We start from the raw sequence: 20,583 nt of genomic DNA, 5'->3' as shown, positions 1-20,583 counted from the left end.
GGTTCAAGCCCAGCATCAGGCTCTGTGCTGACAGCTCAGAGTCTGGAGCCTGCTTCAGATTCTGTGTTTCCCTCTATCTTCTGCCCGTCCCCTGCTTGCACTCTCTCTGTTTCTCAAAAATAAATAAATGTTAAAATTTTAAAAACTAAAATAAAATGCTTTAAAAGTGCAACTATCACCTTTTAAAAAATGTTTATTTATTTTTGAGGAGGAGAGGGTTGGGGAGGAGCAGGGAGAGAGGGGGACAGAGGATCCAAAGTGGACTCTGTGCTGTCAGCACAGCCCAATGTGGGGCTCAAACTCACAAACTCTGAGATCATGGCCTGAGCTGAAGTCAGATGCTTACCAACCGAGTCATGCAGAGGCCCAGCAAATAGCACTTTTTGATAGTATACTTGCAGTGAAATTGATAAAGTGACTGCTGTAGTTTTAAAAATTGTACTTCTTAGGGGCGCCTGGGTGGCTCAGTCAGTTGGGTGTTCGACTCTTGGCTTCAGCGCAGGTCATGGTCCCAGGGTTGTGGGATCAAGTCCTGTATTGGCCTTCCCACTGAGCGTGGAGCCTGCTTGAGATTCTCTCTCTCTCCTTCTTTCCCTGCTTGTGTGCACGTGTGCAGGCACGTGGCTGCACACACACACACACACACACACACACACACACACACACACACTCACTCTCTCAAGGTTAAATAAATAAATAAATAAATAAATAAAATAAAATAGTATTTCCAAAATAGGGACATACTCCTGATTTCTTGGGAATACTATCACATGAAGGGCTGGCTCATAAAATTAAAACTTTAAAACAAACAGGTTTCCCACAAATTCTACTTTAAGCAACTGTTGACGGAAATGTGGGTGAGGATTCATAAGGAGGGGTGTTATGAGGATACACTGGGAAAAATAAGAAACATCACAGCATGCCAATTAAAAATGAAAGATATCTGTTCTTCCTCCAAAAAGATCTTGTGATGTGATGTGATGTGAGTTTACTAAATTTATTGTGGTGATCATTTCACAGTACACATGTACCATATTATCTTACCAGACACTGGAAATGAATACAATATTATATGTCAATTGCATCACTAAAAACTGGAAAAAAATTAAAATAACTTTAAAAATGAAGATTTTGGCCGGGGGTCCCTGGGTGGCTCAGTCGGTTAGGCGTCTGACTTCAGCTCAGGTCATGATCTCATGGTTCATGGGTTCGAGCTCCACACTGGGCTCTGTGCTGCCAGCTCAGAGCCTGGAGCCTGCTTCCGATTCTGTGTCTCCCCCTCTCTCTGCCCCTCCCCATCTCATGCTCTTTCTCTATATCAAAAATAAATAAAACATTTTAAAAAAAGTGTCACATGCTCTACTGGCTGAGCTAGCCAGGCGCCCCTATTTAAACCTCTTTAAAGCAATTGACTGTTTAAAGATAATAAAAAACAATTCATCTTGGGGTTTATAACATATGTAAAAGTAAAATGCAAGGTAACAACATAGAGGCTGAGCAGGGAGAAATGGAAGCACACTATGGTAAAGTTCTTATACTTAATGAGACGTGGTATCTATCCCTTGAGGGTAGACTTTGCTACGTTAAAGATGTATACTATAAACCCCAAAGCAATTGGTAAATAAAACCAAGAGTTATGACCAATAAGCCAACAAAAGAGATAAAGTGGAATCGGTAAGAAACAACAACAACAAAAACTACCTAATGGAAAATAAAGCAGTAAAAGAGTGGAAAGAAAGAGGGACTAGAATAAACAGAAAACGAAGAGCTAAAGGAAACACTCAATGTATAGTCAAATATGTCAATAATCACATAAACTAAATGATCTAAGAACTCCAATGAAAGCATGGATCTTGTCAGATCAAAGATTCAACTACATGCCATGTAAGAGCGTTAAAAGCACACTTAAAAACAGAATATACACGAAGGGAGTGGCATCAGCAAAATGGCAGACTAGGAAGCTCCAAGCTCTTGCTCTCCAACAGAAACATCAACACACACACACACACACACACACACACACACACACACACACCCCAAGCAGAATTGTCAGAACAAATCCCCTGGTTTCCAGGGGATTCCAGCAACGGAGCAAGCGTCCAGTCAAGAGAAAGTCTTCTTCAAAGTCACAGGAGCGTTTTGGGCATGCTCACCCGCCCTCACGCACTCCTCTCCCCGGCATGGTGGCAGCCATGTCTCTAAGTGGTAGTCAGGTTCCCAGTTCCCTCCCTTGAACTGAGGGGACAGAGCCGACGTTATTTGCAAATGATAGTGTATGTGTTCTCCAACCATCCACCTTGCTCTATGTCCCCTTCTGGGTTGATTACTCACCATTCTATTTATTCCCCTCCATTTGTTTGATACATATGCTTTTCCTATTCTTCAGTTGGATACACTTCATTTATCAAAATATGAAAGAGTCTAACTTAAAATCTAGATGATGCATTCCTTGGTACACTTTAAACTCTATCCATTATAGGTTTTATTTTTTTTTAAGTAAGCTGTATGCACAATGTGGGTCTTGAACTCATAATCCCAGGATCAACATGCTTTACCAACTGAGCCAGCCAGGTGCCCCTCCTTTAAACTCTATCCAATTCAACAGTTCCCTCCTCGGCTATGTGTAATGAGTTGTTCAACTCATCCACTGATTTCTTAAATTTAGTTATTACCTCTCTAGGCCTATCACTCCTACTTGGTTCTTTTTCAACTCGTTTTCATTTTTAAAATTTTACATTCCTTGTCCACTTATTAACTTTATTTCCATGACCAGAGTAAGCACAACTGTTGTACATTGACCCCTGAGATTTCTAATGCAAGGCGTCTCCCCATGGAACTGTGTCCGTTGTCTTTCACTTCTGAATTTTTAAAAATTATTTATTTTGAGAGACAGAGCGCACAAGCAGGGTAGAGGCAGAGCGAGAGGAGAGAGAGAAGAGAGAGGGAGGGAGGGAAGGAGGGGGAGAGAGAGGGAGAGAGAGAGAGACAAAAAGAGAGAATCCCAAGCAGGCTCTGCAGGCTTAGCGCAGAGCCCGACACAGGGCTCAAACCCACAAACCCATGAGATCAGAATCTGAGTCGAAATCAACTGCCAGACACCCAACTGCCTGAGCCACCCAGGCACCCCTCACTTGTGATTCTTAGGCATGTTGTCATTTCAAGACATTTTTGGTGAAATCCCATAACTTATTTGCAATGGATTCACTTCAGGAGGGCTTTGTCCAGGACTGATTACGCATAGGTAATGAGGTCTCCCTGTACAGAAAGCCCATTCCGAACTAGCCCTTTATGTCTGCTTCATCTGCAAAATGGGTTAATAGTGTTCAGATCATATGGGGTCTGCAAGGATTAAACGACGGCTCTTGTGAATTCTGGATCTGGTCATACCAGAGACTAGTTCTTTGTTTTTGCCTAAGTCAGTTTGAGTTGGGTTCCTCACAGCAACTACTTTTGATTCCTGTCGGTGTCGACTGCACAACTCGGAGGTTTGCAGGTGGTAATGCTGGGCCCAGTGACCCTTGTGGTGTGTGTGTGGGGGGGGGGGGCTGTTGAGGCAGTTACTGTGGGAATGGTCGATCCAGCGCCACCATTCAGGTCCCTCCCTTGGTGTGAAGGGCTGCGGCTTTTGTTCAGTCCACATACCATGCATCCGTCCACACCACCCCACACCACCCCACAGCTGCTCCCTCGGGAGCTGCTTCTTAGAGAAGATGGTTGGTGCCCACGAGAGGGGTCCTGTGGGGGACATTCCGTGTTTTAAGTGGTGTCTGTCCCCCAGACACACTCTGCTGTTTCCATTCTGTGGCAGGGTGTTCCATGTCCCTCTTCTCTGGGATGAGACTGGAGGGCCCCTGCTTGGTGGGGGAGCTGCAGGCACAGTGGGATGCAGGGAGGCTAAGGGGAAGGACAACAGAGACAAGACAGTTCTCCTGCCGGGTTGGCTGGTTGGGTGTGCCACCTCTCGGGTCCTCGGAGGACACTGCTGGGGGGCTCTGTGGTGCGCTCAGTATCTTTGTGTCCAGAAACCACACACCTGTCCACATGGATGCCTGTGCTCTAGGTGTGCCTTTCCCACATCCGCCGGAGGGTGGGCTATGTCCACACAAAGATTTCGGTCTTGCATCCAGAGAGGTCAAACGCCCCCCTCCAGGGAGCAACACCAGTGTAACTAACCACGTGTGCCCATCTCCTGACAGAACCTGAGCAATTACTCGAGCCACGCCTGTTTCCCCATGTGACACCGGACACCAGCCCTGCCCTGAGACCAGTGTGAGGCCTATGAGTCAGTGTGTAAGATGCCCTGGAAAGCACCGGGCACCTGCGGTTGGTGCTAGGAATTGTGTGTGTGGCGTCCGGATGGTGCTGAAAATGCCCCCAAAGTGGCACGCAACAGGCACTCGGAGCGGCACGTGTCACACCCCCGGCCCCCGGCGAGCACATGCCAGCTCACAGACGCGCTGGCACTCGGAACGCGGCAAGAAAAGCACACCACCACGGAACACACTGGCACTTTTATATATACACAAGGAAGGTACAGGGTCTCGATAAGAAAATACACTCTGTGTTCAGGTGCACCCCACCACCACCCCCTCAAAACACCCCGGGGTTTGAGAACGGAGGGAAGGGGGACAACCATAAATAGAGAATAGAAGGGAAGGTTAATGCTCTAACGGGCAAACGCAGGCAGGGGACACACTGCCAGGGGACACACTGCCGGGGGGAGACACAACCTTTCCTTCCCCGGGAGAGAGCAACATAGCGGCACAGGACACCAGCAGCCACAACTAAAGCCTGCGACGCCTGGCACGGGGCACCTAACGGGGCTGGGGGGCGGGGGCAGGAAGGAAGAGAGCAGAGATGGCTTCCCTCCCCGCGGCAGGGCTGGGGGCCCCTCAGTTTACATCCACGAACTCAAGAGCTGGGTGGGGAACCGCAGGCAGGGGACGCTGGGGGCTCACTTGAGCTGGGCTGGGGCTGCAGGCGACGCGCCACATCCTGACGTTGGTAGAAGAGGACATAGGCTGCCTTGGACTGTGGGGAGAGGACAGGGGTCAGCGTGGACCGGGGGCACGGGGGCTGGGGGGCGGGGAGAGAGCGAGGATGGACAGCACACCTCGATCTGATTCTCAGTTACAGGAGAGACATTGTTGTCGTCGAAGTAGTGCCACTGGCCGCTGTCCTTGTTGCAGGCAAATGTTGTGTCTGTAAGAGAGGGACGCCATCCGCACCTGCTCTGCACCCCTACCAGCTTCCCAAGTCCACCGCCCGCCCCTGCTCACTTATCTTGGGTCGCACGGTGCAGACATCCTGCCCCCCGACCCCGGGCAAGGCCCGCCACAGCCCCACACATACAGTGTCCGTCACGCAGGCCCCCGTAATGGTTGGAAACCGCGATGAGATCGTATTTGTACAGCTCCGGAGCCGACTCGTTCTGCGGCTTGAGGACGAACTCGGAGAAGTCCAGATCGCTGTGGGGGAGGACAGGGTCACTCCCAGGACACCTCTTCCTTACTCCCTCTTGGCCTCCCCCTTCCACCACCACCACCGTCCTCCCCAGGTGGAAGCCCCCCGCCCAGACCGAATGGGAAACTCCACAAGGGTATCCAGCTTCTCGCGGGAGAACTTGGTATAGGAGAAGCGCTTGAGGTGGATGATGAGCGTCTCAGGCAGCTTCCACAGGTCCAGCTTCTTGGTGGCCAGCTGGTGCTGCTTGCAGGTGGGACAGTACCTACAAACACAAGAGCCCGAGTCCGCGCATGCGCACACAGACACACGCTCTAGGAGCATCTACTGCATACACCTTTGTACTGCATGGCCCCTGAGGGCCACGTCTGGTCCAGAGATGCTGCCCGGCCCTTCCTTCCGGCCCGCCCGTCACTGCAGCCTGCCCTCTGCACATGTTAAAATTCTGTCATGCATCAGGTAGTGTCGGGCTTTAAACGCTAGTGTGTCCTTTGGTTTGGTTTCTGGTCCAGGAGATGTTCATCTCACTCTAGAGCCTACTCTGTCCCTGTAACTTCTCCATGTCACCCATTCGCTCACTCACCAAGTGTTCACTGACCACCTGTTGCTGAGTCCTTTGGGCACTATTTCATATGTCTGTTCCCTTCCTGCTCCACGGAGATGCCGCCCTCATGCTTGAGACCAGCTTCATCATTCTGGTTGTCCCTTCATGTTTCGTGTGCTTACTCTGCAAAGATCTACTGAGCGCCCCCTGCACCCCCCCCACACCATTATAATCAGTGAGAAGAGACACACGGTGCAAACTTAAGATTAAAAGTCTTCGCTCTCAGGATTTACTCTAATGGAAAAGAAACAGTGACGCAAAAGGGGATCTAGGACGTGACATCAGGCGGTATCGTGGAGCTGGCAAGAAAGTGTGATGCTGGCCTAGGCAAAAAGGGTTGGGGGGAAGAGGTGGGAGGGAGGCATGGGCTGGGGGGCCTGGCTCCTAACAGGCTAGTAAGAGAAGATCTCTGATGAGCTGCCATGAGACGGGAGACCCAGGCAGCTAGCTAACCGGGGGAAGAGCACTCCCTCCTGGGAGAAGGGATGGCCAGCCAAAGGCTCCGAGGGGGGCCTAAGCCTGGGTACTGGGGACCAGAGTGACAGGAGGGTCTGAGTGAGGAGCGAAGGACGAGCATTTACAGGTGAGAGGGTTCCAGGCAGGTCATCCCCATCGCTACGCCCCCACAGAGCCCCGTCTGGCCCCTCACCAGGGATTTTCCTTCTCCAGAGTCTCCATGGTGGTGAAGAGCTCAATGCACTCCTGCAGCCGCACCGGCGCCTTCTTCAGCAGGTACCCGACGCAGTCGTGCTTCACGTAGCCCTGGGCCAGGGGTGCACGGCGGGTGAAGGGGACGGGTGGTGGGAGACACGCGCCCCGTGGCTAAGGGCATGGAGTCCGATACCCTGGGAGCTCCGTGGTCATGACTTGCAGGAGTTTAAGGGGGAGGGAGCGGGCATGAAGGGTTGCGGGGGCGCAAGCTGAAGGTGCCCCCACCCCGACCCCAGGGACCTTGTTTACCTCAGCCTCCACCTCGTTGTAGTAACGTTTCTTCATCTCTGGCTCCCAATCGATAGCGATATATGGTTGGGCTGAAGGGGAGGGGAGGTGGTCATGGACCCTGTTGCCAAGGAACCCTCCCCTCCCCCATCCCCCACCCTGGCTCACAGCGGAAGGAGACACCATGGGTATCCTCGTTGAAGGTTGAGCGGTCGCTGGTCCCGTTGGAGTTCACCGTCTGCAGGGTGAACAGGTGCTTGCGCCGTGCCCTCTGGGGCCAGTGAGCCGGTCCGGGGGAGTTGTCCGCAGGGGCGCGGCTCCCGCCTGCGACTCCACAGCTGGGCCCCGCCTGCTCCAGCCCAGAATCCTGGGAGCTGCCCCCAGCCACGCGTCCAGCCTTGGGGATGCTGTCCTTATCCTCCAAGTCTGCTAGGATGGGGCGGGGCGGTAGACGGGTCTGTGTGAGCCCAGGTGCCTGAGCGGCAAGGCACATCCAGACAGAAATACCCCAGACCCCCACCCCCGCCACTGACCCTCCCTCGCCCGGGTGAGGCTTTGCACAGACCCTCAGCCTTGTTGATCCTCTCTCCTGCCTCTTCCTCACCTTTCTCATCCCCATCATCTTCGTCATCAGAGCTGGGTCTGGTCACGTAACGCCTGCCAAAAGAGCAGAGAAGACTCTCAAGGAGGGGCACGAGGGTAGGCAGGCCAGGGCCCAGGACTCCGGCAAGGCTACACACAAGCAGTTTTAGTGGCGAGCCCAGATGGCCTCAGGAGAGGACACGGAAGTTCCCGAAGAGGTGGCTCGATAAGTTAGGACCTCGAGAGCCACAGTTAAAGATGTATAGACCTTAAACTCTGGTCAGGGGAGGCCTCTGAGGAACAGACTTGTTAGCACAACATGAGGGAGAGAATAAGCCAGAGAGAGCACTGCTCTGTCTGCCTAAGGATTCTGGATTTTAGGCACAATGGAAATCTACCAGTAAAGACACAAATCATCCTGCCTCTCCAAGGAGAGAGTAATGCAGTGCCAACATCTGTGTATTATGTCTGTTTTGTTGACCCCCGTTATCTCCAACACCCAGGAGAGACTGTGGCAAAACCAGAGGTTCAGACGAAAAGAGAAAAAAAAGCTAGGAGTTGCTCTCTGGCCATGGTAAGCTTAGCTAACTCCTGCAAGCAGCAAAGGGTTGGCAACCCTGAGCGGTTCGACACCTGGTTCCGAGTTCAGACCCTACCTTCCCTCGGCCCCCCAAAAGGCAGACTCACGACAGGCGGTACAGCAGGATGTGATATAGGGCATCCCAGGAGAGCCGGTCACGGGGCACTGACACCAGGAGCGGGTGCCCAAAGAGCATCAGGCCGTAGTAGGAGTTGTTGTAATCCCGGGCTGGTGTCCGCTCTCGCAGGTAGATGGGGAGCACCACATCCTCTCTGGAGTTATCACCAATAGCAGACCTGCCTGACACCTCGTATCTGTGGGGGGTGAACATCAGGCCATACCTGATCAGGACACTTAAGAGGGGCCTGTGGGGGTGCCTGGGTGGCTCAGTCGGTTAAGCATCTGACTTCAGCTCAGGTCACGGTCTCGCAGGTCGTGAGTTCAAGCTCCACGTCAGGCTCCGTGCTGACAGCTGGGAGCCTGGAGCCTGCTTCAGATTCTGTGTCTCCCTCCCTCTCTCTCTGCCCCTCCCCTGCTCATGCTTGGTCTCTCTCTTAAAAATAAACAAACATTAAAAAATAAAAAGAGGGGCCCGGGGACTCTGCCCCAGGTGCTCCACACCCACTCACCCTTAACAGCCTGAAAATAGTTTTTTAAAATTTTTTTTTAAATGTTCTATTTATTTTTGACACAGAGAGAGACAGAGCATGAGACGGGGAGGGGCAGAGAGAGAAGGAGACACAGAATCTGAAACAGGCTCCAGGCTGTGAGCTAGCTGTCAGCACAGACAGCCCAGAGCCTGACGTGGGGCTCAAACCCACAAACCATGAGATCATGACCTGAGCTGAAGTCAGACGCTGAGCTGACTGAGCCACCCAGGCGCCGCTGAAAATAGTTTTTCAAGAGTCACCCAGTGTTTCGTGCTTTACAGACTGTTAGATGACACAGGACTTTGTGACAGGAGGTACTCGGGGATTGCTGACTAGAATACAGAATAAAGAAGAAACAGGAGCCTCCGTCACGTCACAAGGAAGATACCCAAGAACAGCCCGTATGAGGAGCTGTTGCTCACCCCACTGACAGCCCCGAACCTCCAGACTGCTAAGGCACGTGGTCAGACCCCAGCACAAGGCAGGTGCCCTGCGAGTGAGGCCAATGGGGGACAGGGAATTGGGTCAGAGGAGATTACTGCGGAACCCCCCTCACTCACATGAAGATATCATCTCGGTCCAAGATGCTGCTCAGAGACTCCTCCAGCTGGTAGATCTTGTAGAAGCGGTGACTGAAGACGTCGGCCACCATCATCTGGGAATGAAAATGCAGAGAGGAGGGTGGTCAGCCTGCAAGGTCTTCACGGGCCCTCTGCCCCCACCCCCACCCGTTAACCCCACCCTACCCCACGCCTGCAGAGCCTCACCCTTTCTGGAGACACTCCAGTGTGTTTGGCCAGAGCCACACACAGATCCGAGACCTTGCCCTTCTTGGGGACCACGAGCCGGTGCTGGGGGAGAAACGGTACCCGCGAAAGGGCACAAGGGTGTGTGGGGAGTTAGTGTGGGCAACGTCAAAGTAGGGCGGGCTCATCAGACAAACTCGTACTATTTATGCTGTTATGTCCCCACATCACCATTACCCTGTACCTGCTCTGGCTTGCGGCGAGGATCCATGGAGACAAAGAAGACCTCCATGACCCTCTTGTGGCTGACAGGCAGTGGGACACTGAGGTAGCAGAAGGGGTCGAAGGTCACAGACACGTTGCCACAATCGGGGCACACCAGCGTGGACTTGAAGAGACCGTGGAAGGTGTCCACAATCACAGAATCGTTCCGCCGTTTGTGGTTCTGCCAGGCCTCCTGAGCCACCTCCTGTTGACAGTGCCATGGTGGGTGACAAGGCTTGCCCGGGGCAGCGGACACCACAGTTTGGGGTGGATGCGCATGTGGGTGAAGTCAGGGTTAGCGCCCTGGCAAAGCCCAGAGACCGAGCTAGAGCTAGAGCTACATGGAGGCTGTGCCCAGTCAAGCCACAGCTTCTTCACAGGACACCTCAGGGAGGCCAGAGACACCCTGAAACAGAGGCGCTGGTGGTTTTAAAGGGGCTCTCAGGATGGGGGTCCCCGATGACTGCCTACCTGATCTGGCCGGCCAGCTGCATCGCACAGCTCCACATACTCTTTCTTCTTGACACGATTGAGGTCCTCATGCAGTCCATCCAGGAGGAATGACAGCAGCTCCTGCGAGTCATGCTGCTGGTAGCCCAGAAACTGGGACGCAAAGTGGCCGACCTTGGTCTGAGAAGATGGGGCAGGGCCGTCAGAGTGAGAGGGAGTCAGGAGTGGGGGTTGGGAGGGGACGAATAGGGGCAGCCCAGGGGCTGAGTCGCACCTTGAACACCTGAGGCACGATGGACCGGTGGTGGCCGGACCAGGCCTGCTTCACCAGGTCTGCGTAGGCCTCTGCGATCTCACCCTTCATGCCCAGTGGGTTGCAGAAGTTGAGCTCCTCCAGGTAGCGGTTTTTGAGGAAGTAGTCGGTGAGCTGCGGCACGTTGCTGAGGCACTGGGAGGAGGCAGGGCCCAGGAGGTGGCAGCGGAGAGGAGAGAGCAGTGACCAAGGTGGAGACAGAGAGAAGGAAGACAGGAGGAAGGAGAGAGAAGGGCCAGGGAGGTGGGTAAGTAAAGGCAGCAGCATTTCAGGAGAGGGAAGAATGTGTCAACAGAGGAGGAATGAACCAGCAAAGTAGGGGCCAGCAGAGGGAGAGGGTACGAGTGCTTCGGGGAGGCCCATGGCCATGTCAAGTCAGACTTGTGGGGCCCCCGCTTGTATCCTGACCCCTTGCCCTGCAGCCCACCCCATGGCTCCGCCAAACACAGGCCTAATCGCCCAACCTGTAGGGCCGAGTTCATGAAGCACGTGTTGCCCAGGTTGGTGAGACCACAGATGCCTGGCTGGCCCTGGAATTCCTTGTCCTCCTCCGATGCGGTGTTCCTGGGGTGGGTGAGAAACTCGTATGAGCCGAGGGCCAATGGTGTGCAGATGACGTGGACTCACGAGCTTAGTCATTCTGCCTGCCATGGAACCCCACCCTGGGCCATACACCCCATGGGCTTACGTGGTCGGTGGCTGGGCAGTGGGCCAAGTGCCATCCTTGTTTCGGGTCTCCATGACGACCAGCTGGGTTGAGGAAGAGAAAGCAAAGCAGGAAAGGTGTTCACTGAGGGCCTGTGGGCACCGAGCCCTCAGTTGCCCCAAGCCGAGCCCTGCTGGTGAGCAGAAAAGCCCTCCCCACCCTTACCTGCCCGGTCTGCAGGGCAGCCTCAAGCACTGTGACGCGTGTGTTGCACAACCTGTCAAAAGAGCCCTCCGCTTTCTTGACCCACAGCCTTGCCTCTTCCTCGGGGTTCACCAGAAATTGCTCTCGGGCGGTGCGCAAAATCAGGTCTGTGGAGGGTGATGGAGCACATTTAAGGTCTTCCGGGTACCCTGAATGATCGACCCATCTCAGATTCACACCCTGACTCATCCGCACAGATCCTACACAGTCTGTCAATACCTTGTGTCCTCAAGGTGTCTCCAAATGACTGATCCACACTCAGGACTTGAGACCCATCCCCCAGTCAGTATCCTCAGATGTACCGTCTAAGTCACTGGAACGCAGCTCACATACCCCGAGGACTCTAGAGCACCCCCCCCAGGGCCTCTGCCCAACTTGACTGATACCTTCCTGGTCCTCCAAAGTCTGACCAATGTCCTCTCAGTCAGTCACAGCCAAACCCCACACGTTCTTAGGTCCCTGAGCTGTGCGCACGCCAACTCATCCTGCGGCCCTCAGACTCACCAACGGAATCTGAGTGGCTGAATTGAGCTGTGTAAGGTGTTTCCATATCACTGTGCCGGACAAGCAGCAGTTCTACTTGGTACACCTCGATCTTCTGGATGCCAAGCAGCTCCACGACCTGGAAGGTGGAAGGGTGCATACACAGGCGTACCCATATAGCGCACACACACACAGACACGGGCACGGTGACCTCTGAGATCGGAGGAGCACACACAGAGATGAGCACGCACTCGGGACACACCAATACCAGAGGAGAGAGGAGTGCACACAAGATGTATCCACACAGCATACAAGGAGACGTGTGCACACACGGGTCTAGACCACTCCTGGGCCTTACAAGGCCTTTCTCCTACCCTGTCCCCTCAGAATCTCCCCAAGCACCCTCCCCATCTGCTGTACCTTGCGTTCGATGGGTGGCTGGCCATGCTCTAGACCATACCAGTCGACCAGGTAATGCCAAGCAGCCTCTGGGAGCAGCACATAGTCCTCACCTTCCACCAGTCCCCTCTTGAGGCGCCAGTTTACCTGGTCTGCCAAGGGCAAGGGGAGGCGGCAGAGGAAGAATCAGAGGAGGAAAGTGGTAAGTCGCTCTGGCCATCTCACCAATGACATAGCTTGGGAGGGGTTTCTGACCAGTTGCAGGGACAGAGGAAACAAGAATTCCAGGGCTGGGCTTGGGAGGGGGAGGGGCCTGGTACCTTCAAAGAGGTCAGCATTATTGATGCAGCCAGGAAAGGCAGCGGAGTCTTTGTCTCCGCCCTGTATGTACACTTCCCACTGCTTGTACCAGGGCTGCTTTACGAGGAACCTGCACGAGACACGGGACAGGAGTGCTGCAGGCTCACCCGGGCTCAGTGGCACTGCTGCCAGTGGCTATTAGGCTAAAAAGATCAACACGTCAAAAGTCAAAATGCCAAGTTTCACGTACACCTAAAACTGATATAATGTCATTCGTCAATTCTATCTCAACAGAAAAAGAAAATTCGTCCCAGAATTCAACATGAAAGAAAAAAAAAAGTTTCCTCATCACATAAAAATTATCAGAAGCAAAATGTATTCAGTGAAACCTAGATTTGGATAGATTACCTACCTCCTTAGGACACTAAAAGAGATTTGATTAAAAACAGAAAAGGACAAAACCAACAAAACAAACCACAAACCCACACTCGGTGCCAGAAAATATGAGGTTTTATTATAGAATAAGTAGGCAGAAATTATGTTCGCAAACTACAAGATCATGACCTCAGCCAAAGTCAGATACTTAACCGATTGAGCCACCCAGGCGCCCCTGTAATAATTTCTAAGTTTATGGTGACTAGCTCATCCTTTTGTTCAGTGTACAGCTAGGCCAGCTCTCTTTTAAAAGAGAAACTTTTATATGCACTACATCTAAGATAATCATTTAGGGCTGCTGAAACCTGCCTGTGTAAAATGTCACTAGCGATTCTCAAGTCTGGAAAAGATAACTGAGAGTGAATGCTACCTGAATGTTAGCAGTTAACTGTTCCGATCCCAGGGCTTGGGCCTCAAAGCTCATATAACACGGCCCCTCGCTCACCCACAAATCCGTGCTGCTATGGGATTTTTGACATATAAAAAGGCTGTCTCAGATAGTTAACTGCCTCAAATAGACACTTTTAAAAACATTACAAAGTTGATGAAAAACATCTAACACGGTATTGATTAGTTTTCCAGCAATTTAACCCTATACATGGGATTCTTGAAAATGGCAACTTCCCTGTGTTTATGACAGGATGAGGGAGGTGGGAGAATGGAAGCCTAGAAAAACCTGGCAATAGTCACAAGTCACCTGAATAGGCACACATTTCCATGCGGTTTCATTGTTTTTACTACACCGACCCCCCAACAATGTTTTACTACACAGACCCTGCCCATGTCACTCATGCAAAGAACGCACAGCCCTCTGCCCCAGTGGCTCATGCCACAAACCTTCCAGTGCTCTTCTGGAACACCTCAATCACTGGCCTTCCCCCTCCCCCACTCATACCTGCCAACTTGCCCCCCTCCCCCAGCCCCGTGGCTTTCACTGGCTCCACAGAAGGTCTATGAGGTTAATTTCTGTGGAAAAGCTCCTGTAAGGTTAATGGGACATTCCATGCAAAGGGAGGCACCCTCAACTTTTTTTTAAAAGAGCTCTTTCAGGAGAATGAACGTTAAAATCACTCTGTACCATACATCTGAAACTAACATAACACTGTGCATCAATTATACTCTCTTAAAAAAAAATCACTCTGGGTAAGCAAAACCCCCACACCTAACATTCTGGATTTCTAAAGGCTTCATGGAAGACTGAAGCCTTATGACAAATAAGACTATCTTACTTCTCCAATTCAAGGACACTTTACAGATGTTTAACATTTCTGAAACTGGGATGCCTCCTAACCTGTCAGCCCAGATGGCAGTCAAGACAGAGCTGCCACTGTCTGATGGGGAAGCACCCAAATTGTTACATTCACCCCTAGGTATTGGATTCAGGAGGGTGCTATCCATGTTGGAAATTTAAGTTTTCTAATCTCTTGTTGCTAGTATCTAGAAATACAACCAATCTTGCTAAAGTCACATTTATTTGTCTTTCTTCGAATTTGTTAAAATGATTCTGAAATATATGCTTACGGAAAAAAGGGTTTTTAAATTACTAAACAGTACTTTCTGTCCTTTGGTTTTCTTTTGTGTCTGGAGAAAATGACATTGGTCATTTTGGTTAAGATATCAATTTACACAACAGGTTAATTACACTAGCTATAATAATCACAGAGAGGCAGAGGTGCCTGGGAGCTTGGTCGGTGGGTTAGACTGTTGATTTCAGCTCAGCTAAGGATCTCAGGGTGAGATGGGGAGTCCAAAGGCGGGCTTTGCGCTGAGCATGGAGCCTGCATAAGAGTCTCTCTCTCTCCCTGCCCCTCCCCTGCTTGTGCTCTCTCTCAAAAAAATATGTATATAAATTAAGAGAGGATTTCCTACTTGTTTATTGTTCCCAGTTTATTACTTAGGTATCTGCGCAAGCCCAAATAGATGTACATAAAGGCATATAAATGAATTCTTTAACCATACATCGTTGCATGAATGATGTACCAAAGGATAAAAAATAGAATTTCGGCCTTTTCTGTAAAATGACATTCTTTTAAATTAAAACTTTCTTTTATCTCCTCTGAGGGGGGAGAGGGGTAGAGAATCTCACGAAGGCTCCGCACTGGCAGCGCAGAGTCCAACACAGGGCTCAAACTCCTGAATCGTGAGATCAAGACCTGAGCCCAAACCAAGTCAGGTGCTTAACCGACTGAGCCCCCCAGGCGCCCCTGTAAAATGATATTATTTTATGCCCAGATTAGAAGTTCATTTTGTATCACCAATTGTTGTTAATTAACTCTTGGGTGTTTTCTGACATCCTCTTAACTCATTTAAAAAATACCTTAGCTCATTTTTAGAAGAGATTCCTTACTTTAAAAAAACGTGAAGCTTCTAATAATCTTTGTTACTTATCACTGCGGTTTTTACAAAGTTGACTCTGGTATTTTTTTTGTCCTCATTTCAATTTGTATCTCTTCTTTCCTAACAACTATTCTTGATTTGTCTCTGGTGAATTCAGAATAATGCCGTTAAACTGTCCTTTTACAGCTAAACTATCTCTGGGACAGAACACAAAGATTTGCTCCTTTGCCCTATAAAAGGAATGACAACAGGTATACTTAGGTTTAATTAAGATTCTCCAAATTTCAATGAACTTAACATTTTATAAACGTAAGTTTTCACTTTACAAACTTAATATATTTAAAATTTTATCAAGTTTGTTATTTTTATTCTAGTATAGTTAACATACAGCCTTATATAAGTTTCCAGCGTACCATCCAGCGATTCCACAATTCTATACATGACGTTGGCGCTCAGAAGGGTACACTTTAGCAAACGGTATTTTTAAAAAATGACAAATCAAAAAGAAAATATATCTTGCTGGCTTGTAAGTATATTCATCATAATTAGACATGCTAATATACATATATTTTGATAACCGCATACTTTTCAAACTAAAAAGCATACTCCTGTTCAAGCAACAAAGACTGGTACAGTAACTGTCTACCAAGAGTCACCACTCCCGGATTCTAGATTCACAAACCCTTTCCCCCTGGTTCATGAAAAGCCTGTACAAGCACTTGAGGCACGGACCCAATGACAAGGGAATTAACAGAGGCCTATTGTTTATTTCAGTCTTTCATTAGCTCCAGAAGTCAAGGCACAGCCACCTTGTTAAGAGCTATATAGTAGCAATCACCAACCAAACATGTGAAGCGTTCATTTAGTTCAAGGGTCTTCTTGAAACTTAATGGTTCCCCATCCCCGCTTGCTGTGCAGACGACTCTATGGACAGAAAACCCTCAACATTTCTAGGCTAAGTCCTTAACCTTTAATGGGACGCTATCACTTGCCCTTCACACGACACTCTCCATTCTGCAACTCCTTCCTTACCTGAACAAAGAACGCGTTCCTTGCCTGCTTACCTGTTAGGACACTACCCACACCCTGCACAGACCTTCTAGAGACTCTCTCCGCTCTCCCTGACTTAATTATGTTTGCTGATGGTTCGTCCTCAAAAAGAAAAACTGGAATTTGCCAAGGAAGCTATACTATCATAAATTTAAATTTACTCTTAAAATATAAGCTTCCACGGAGAAATTAAATCTGTTCATAGGGCTGAATTAATTGCCCTTGCCCAGATCTGCCACCTGACAAAAGAAGGTGCAAAATATTTGGGGATTTAGTCCATGACTTCAAAATGCTTTATAAACATCAATTTTCTGACCACTACAGCAAACCTCTGTAAAATGAACGGTACATTAAAGATGCTTTGCTCTTACCTAAGTAGATAAACATTTTAAAAATGGGGTTAAGGAAAAATGCTTCATAATATCAGCCACAACAGCAGAGATAAAACTGGCTTCGACGCTGAACCAGCATTTGGTGGGGTAACTTTTTTCTTTATGGACAGGACATTAATTTTTAAAATTCACATAAAATTAACCATTTTCAACTGATCAGTTCAATGGCATTTGATACACACACACTGCTGTCCAACCACACCTTCTATCTAGTTCCAAAACATTTTCAACACCCCAAAAGGAAACCCACACGCGGGGAGAGGGGGGAGTGGATAATTCTAAGGTTACTGTCAAGAGGAGACTGTAAAGGCAGGATGCGGCAGGAACCAAAGCCCCCCCCCGCCCCCCATCTTTCTGAACACATCCAAATAAACTACAAAAAACGTTCCAGTTATTGTTTATTCTCAGGATGGAATGAGGCTTTTCCTTGCTGGAGAGCTACAGCGTAAGAGTTAAGAAAAAAGATTTCGTATTCCCAACTTGGCGAATCTCGACTTGTCTCTGTACTCTCCAGTAATAGGGATATACATTCACTAGCACTGTGATTAAAGAACGCTGTAAAATGAGCAAATTTTGCTTAGAAAAGCCCTCAGGTGTTTGAGGAATATCCAATATGGCCGGAAGGCGAGAGTGAGCGGGTGGGGGGCAGTAATCAGAGGCGAAATCAGAGCCAGGGATCAGCCTCCCTGCAAGTCATTGTACGAATTTTTACATTTACACCTCGGGAGACGGGAAGCTACTGAAACGTCTTTGAAGAATGAATGGACATAATTATGTTTTTAAAATAATTGCTGGGTAAGGAAAGAGAAAAAATGTTCCTTCACAGTGAAGAAACAGGACAGATACCACCTTCACCAAATGATCAAGGCTAACGTCACCAGTGACGTCATGTGGATACCATATACCACCTGATATGATGCGAAGGACACATGGTACGCACCCAGTACGATTTCATATATACCCTCCATAAAATAAAAGCATAGACCACAAATACTGTTTAGGAATGCATACAGACGTGGACAAACGTTAACAAATTTTAAAATTCAGGATAATAGTTTGCCAGGGCGCAGGGAGGATTTTCATCTGGGAAGGGCACAGGATTTCTTTAGGTAACGGTCTGAATCTTAATCTGAATGGTGAATTCACAAATTTTTGTTTTATTATTCTTTAATTTTTTTTTACTTTGAAACAGACCGAGAAAAATCTGCAACAACAATTTTATGAAAAATTCCCCTATGCCCTTCATCCAGATTCCCAAATTTAACATTTTAACCATTTCCCGATCATTGTTTCTTTAAATGCACCTTTATATACGCTACGTTTTCCCTCAAGCATTTGCAAGTAAGCGGCTTACACAATGTTTCTATATCCATCAATATTTTGATATATACGCCCTTCAATAAAAGATACTCTCATAACCACAATACAATTATCCAAAGCAAGAAATGATCAGTATCACTCTCTAACCTGCAAACCTCAGTCAAATTTCACCAATATTCCCACTAACATCTTTTACAGTAAAAGAGAAAGCTAATCTTATGAGGAAAAAAAATCCTGATTTTTAATTTTTTTTTTTTCTGCTCCGGGATCCAATCCAGGATCACACGTTGCGCTTGGTTATCATGACTCTTTAAATCCCATTAATTCCTTCAGTCTGGAACAGTTTTTCATGCTTTGTCTATCACGACCTTTAAATTTTTGAAGACCACCGGCTGTTTATTTTTTACAGAATGTCCATCAATCTGGGCTACGTAAACGCTTTCTGCGATCGTCTCAGGTCTTACGTATTTCACAACTTAACAAATGAGATGCAACTCGGCGAGAAAGAAGATAAACCCAGAAGCAGTACATTACATGCACTGGTTAGCCAAGAAATCAGTAAAACAAACCGATTTATCAAGATACGCATGGACATTTTTTTTAAATAGCTATTTCTCCTGGTTACAAAAACAAGACAGTACTAAGACAGAAACCAAAAGTAACATCGAAGGCCCCTCCCGTGCCAATCACCTGCACTTTCTCCCGTCCTGGGAAGAAGGTTTCGGTCAGAGGCAAAAACCTCGCAGCGTCACAAACTTTGCTCTTTCGCAGGCGCCATTTTCTGCTTCATAGGCACCACCTCCCCTCTGCAGTCTTTCCTTGGCCTCGGAACACGCCCCTCAGCCCACGTCACAGGCCTCATTCCCAGGCTCCAGCTCCCTCCACTACGCAGGCTCCGACTCCCTTGCCCCCGCCCACAGCCCTAAGGTTTGGATTCCGCTCTCCGGCCTGACGTCACCGGCTCTGCCTAGCTCTCAGACGCCGCCGCCAGAAGCTACTTTAAAACATGCAGACCACGCCCCTCAGCCTCCGTCGCCAACACCGCCCCCTTCCCAGGGCCGAGTTGCACCACGCAGACCTGGCTCCACCTCTATGGCCGTTTCTTCTCAGGCCCCTACCCCCGCCTCCGCACAACAAACCCTCTTCAGTTCTCAGGCCTCCTGCACCATAGTGCAAAGCCCCGCCTCTTTCCCAGACAAGGCGATCCACTCACAGGCACTTCCCTGTCCCCACGGCAGCTTTTCCAGCCCCAGGCGCAGCGTCTCCCACCGCCGCCCACGCCCCCCACCGTCCCTTCTGCCAAGGCTCCGATTGCAGCCCTGCCTCACCAGCTTTCGCCGGCTTGCAGCGGACGGTCTCGCCCAGTCTCCTTATTCTCGATCTGGAGCCGCTGGCTCTCCAGGTCCGGCACCGCTTCGCCCTGTGGCTCTTGGTCCTCCGCCGCAGCGGCCACGTTCTCTGCAACCGCTGCCATCACCGTTCGCCCTCCTCTCCCAACCACCGCAGCTGGAGATGGGAAGATGCCCCTCAACATCCACTTCCGGATCTGGTCCCGGAAACGGAAACAGAGCCCCCCAAACAACCGGGGGGTTTACTGCCATCTTGGAAATGGACCCCGCGCCCGGACGCGTGGGGTGGCTAGGCGGGCTTCGCACTGAGTGGGCGGTGACCTCTGCGGCCAATAGGCGGGGTAAAACCCCCAGTTGGGAACTAATAAAGACAAAGGTGTCTTGTAGGATTCTAACGCCATGTTGAGTCGGGGCAAAAGGTTGTGTGGAAAGGTGGAGGCAGAGGTCCCCGATATGGACAAGGACATTTTGGGGAGTGCTCAAGGGCACAAAGGTTCCGGGCTTTCTTGGTCCTGTGCTCTGCTGGGGACCGCGGCCCCTACCCTGAGTTTTTGTTAATCCTGACCAGAATGCCCATCTTTCATTGCACTAGCCTTGTCCCTGGAAACCTAATGCAAAAAAGGTCACCACCCAGGCCTTCGGGCCTCTTCCCTGCCTGAACTAGACCTCTCTTGCAAACGTGTAGAAGGCAAGTCAGCCTCAGGCCCAATGTATTTGTTGGCATTACAGCCACGATAACTAATAATAGTTGGCCCTGTTTAAGTGCTTTATTGCATGGTAAATAGTAGCCTTAGGCAGCAGATAAATATCACTCTCCTCTATGGGCATCAATGGGTCAAGCGGGGGACCAGAAACTTTAATTCATTTTGCTCCAGGTAGTAAATGGCTGAGCTGTGGTTCAAACTCAGCTATGATACTAAGCATCAGGCCAGAGATTCTCAACGTGTGGTTCTAGGCTTCCTGCTGGTTCAGGAGACGTTCTCAGGACTTTCACAAAGTCTATTTTCACAATACTTT

The 20,583-nt window shown here is 49.8% G+C and overlaps 1 protein-coding gene across 2 annotated transcripts; it reads right to left on the bottom strand.

Moving 5' to 3' along the window:
- Positions 1–4,492: 4,492 nt before the first annotated feature.
- Positions 4,493–19,758, bottom strand: USP11 (ubiquitin specific peptidase 11). Of its 2 annotated transcripts, none has more exons than XM_029929422.1 (21): positions 19,546–19,758; positions 12,704–12,813; positions 12,405–12,535; positions 12,006–12,123; positions 11,463–11,608; positions 11,280–11,341; positions 11,056–11,155; positions 10,553–10,726; positions 10,300–10,458; positions 9,809–10,033; positions 9,586–9,669; positions 9,379–9,473; positions 8,276–8,482; positions 7,611–7,663; positions 7,175–7,435; positions 7,028–7,098; positions 6,717–6,829; positions 5,579–5,728; positions 5,353–5,468; positions 5,114–5,202; positions 4,493–5,031 (listed from the first exon to the last, which is right to left on the bottom strand). In XM_029929422.1, the coding sequence occupies exons 1-21, from the start codon at positions 19,749–19,751 to the stop codon at positions 4,912–4,914; spliced, it is 2,790 nt and encodes a 929-aa protein (XP_029785282.1). In that variant the 5' UTR covers positions 19,752–19,758; the 3' UTR covers positions 4,493–4,911. The 2 variants fall into 2 exon arrangements, with proteins under 2 accessions (XP_029785282.1, XP_029785283.1); XM_029929423.1 differs by having other exon boundaries at positions 7,175–7,432; positions 19,546–19,757.
- Between the last annotated feature and the right edge of the window lie 825 nt (positions 19,759–20,583).

This window comes from Suricata suricatta, chromosome X (assembly GCF_006229205.1).
Source record: "Suricata suricatta isolate VVHF042 chromosome X, meerkat_22Aug2017_6uvM2_HiC, whole genome shotgun sequence".
Lineage (NCBI taxonomy): Eukaryota > Metazoa > Chordata > Mammalia > Carnivora > Herpestidae > Suricata > Suricata suricatta.
This window is presented reverse-complemented; position numbering and strand designations above follow the sequence as displayed.

Bases quoted from the DNA above. Each gene is read 5' to 3' on its own strand.
- USP11 (XM_029929422.1), bottom strand. From the start codon at position 19,751: ATGTTGAGGGGCATCTTCCCATCTCCAGCTGCGGTGGTTGGGAGAGGA. The intron at 11,609-12,005 runs GTGAGTCTGAGG...CACCCTCCACAG, and splicing joins CAGCCACTCAGATTCCGTTG to ACCTGATTTTGCGCACCGCC. The intron at 9,670-9,808 runs GTACAGGGTAAT...TTTCTCCCCCAG, and splicing joins CTCGCCGCAAGCCAGAGCAG to CACCGGCTCGTGGTCCCCAA.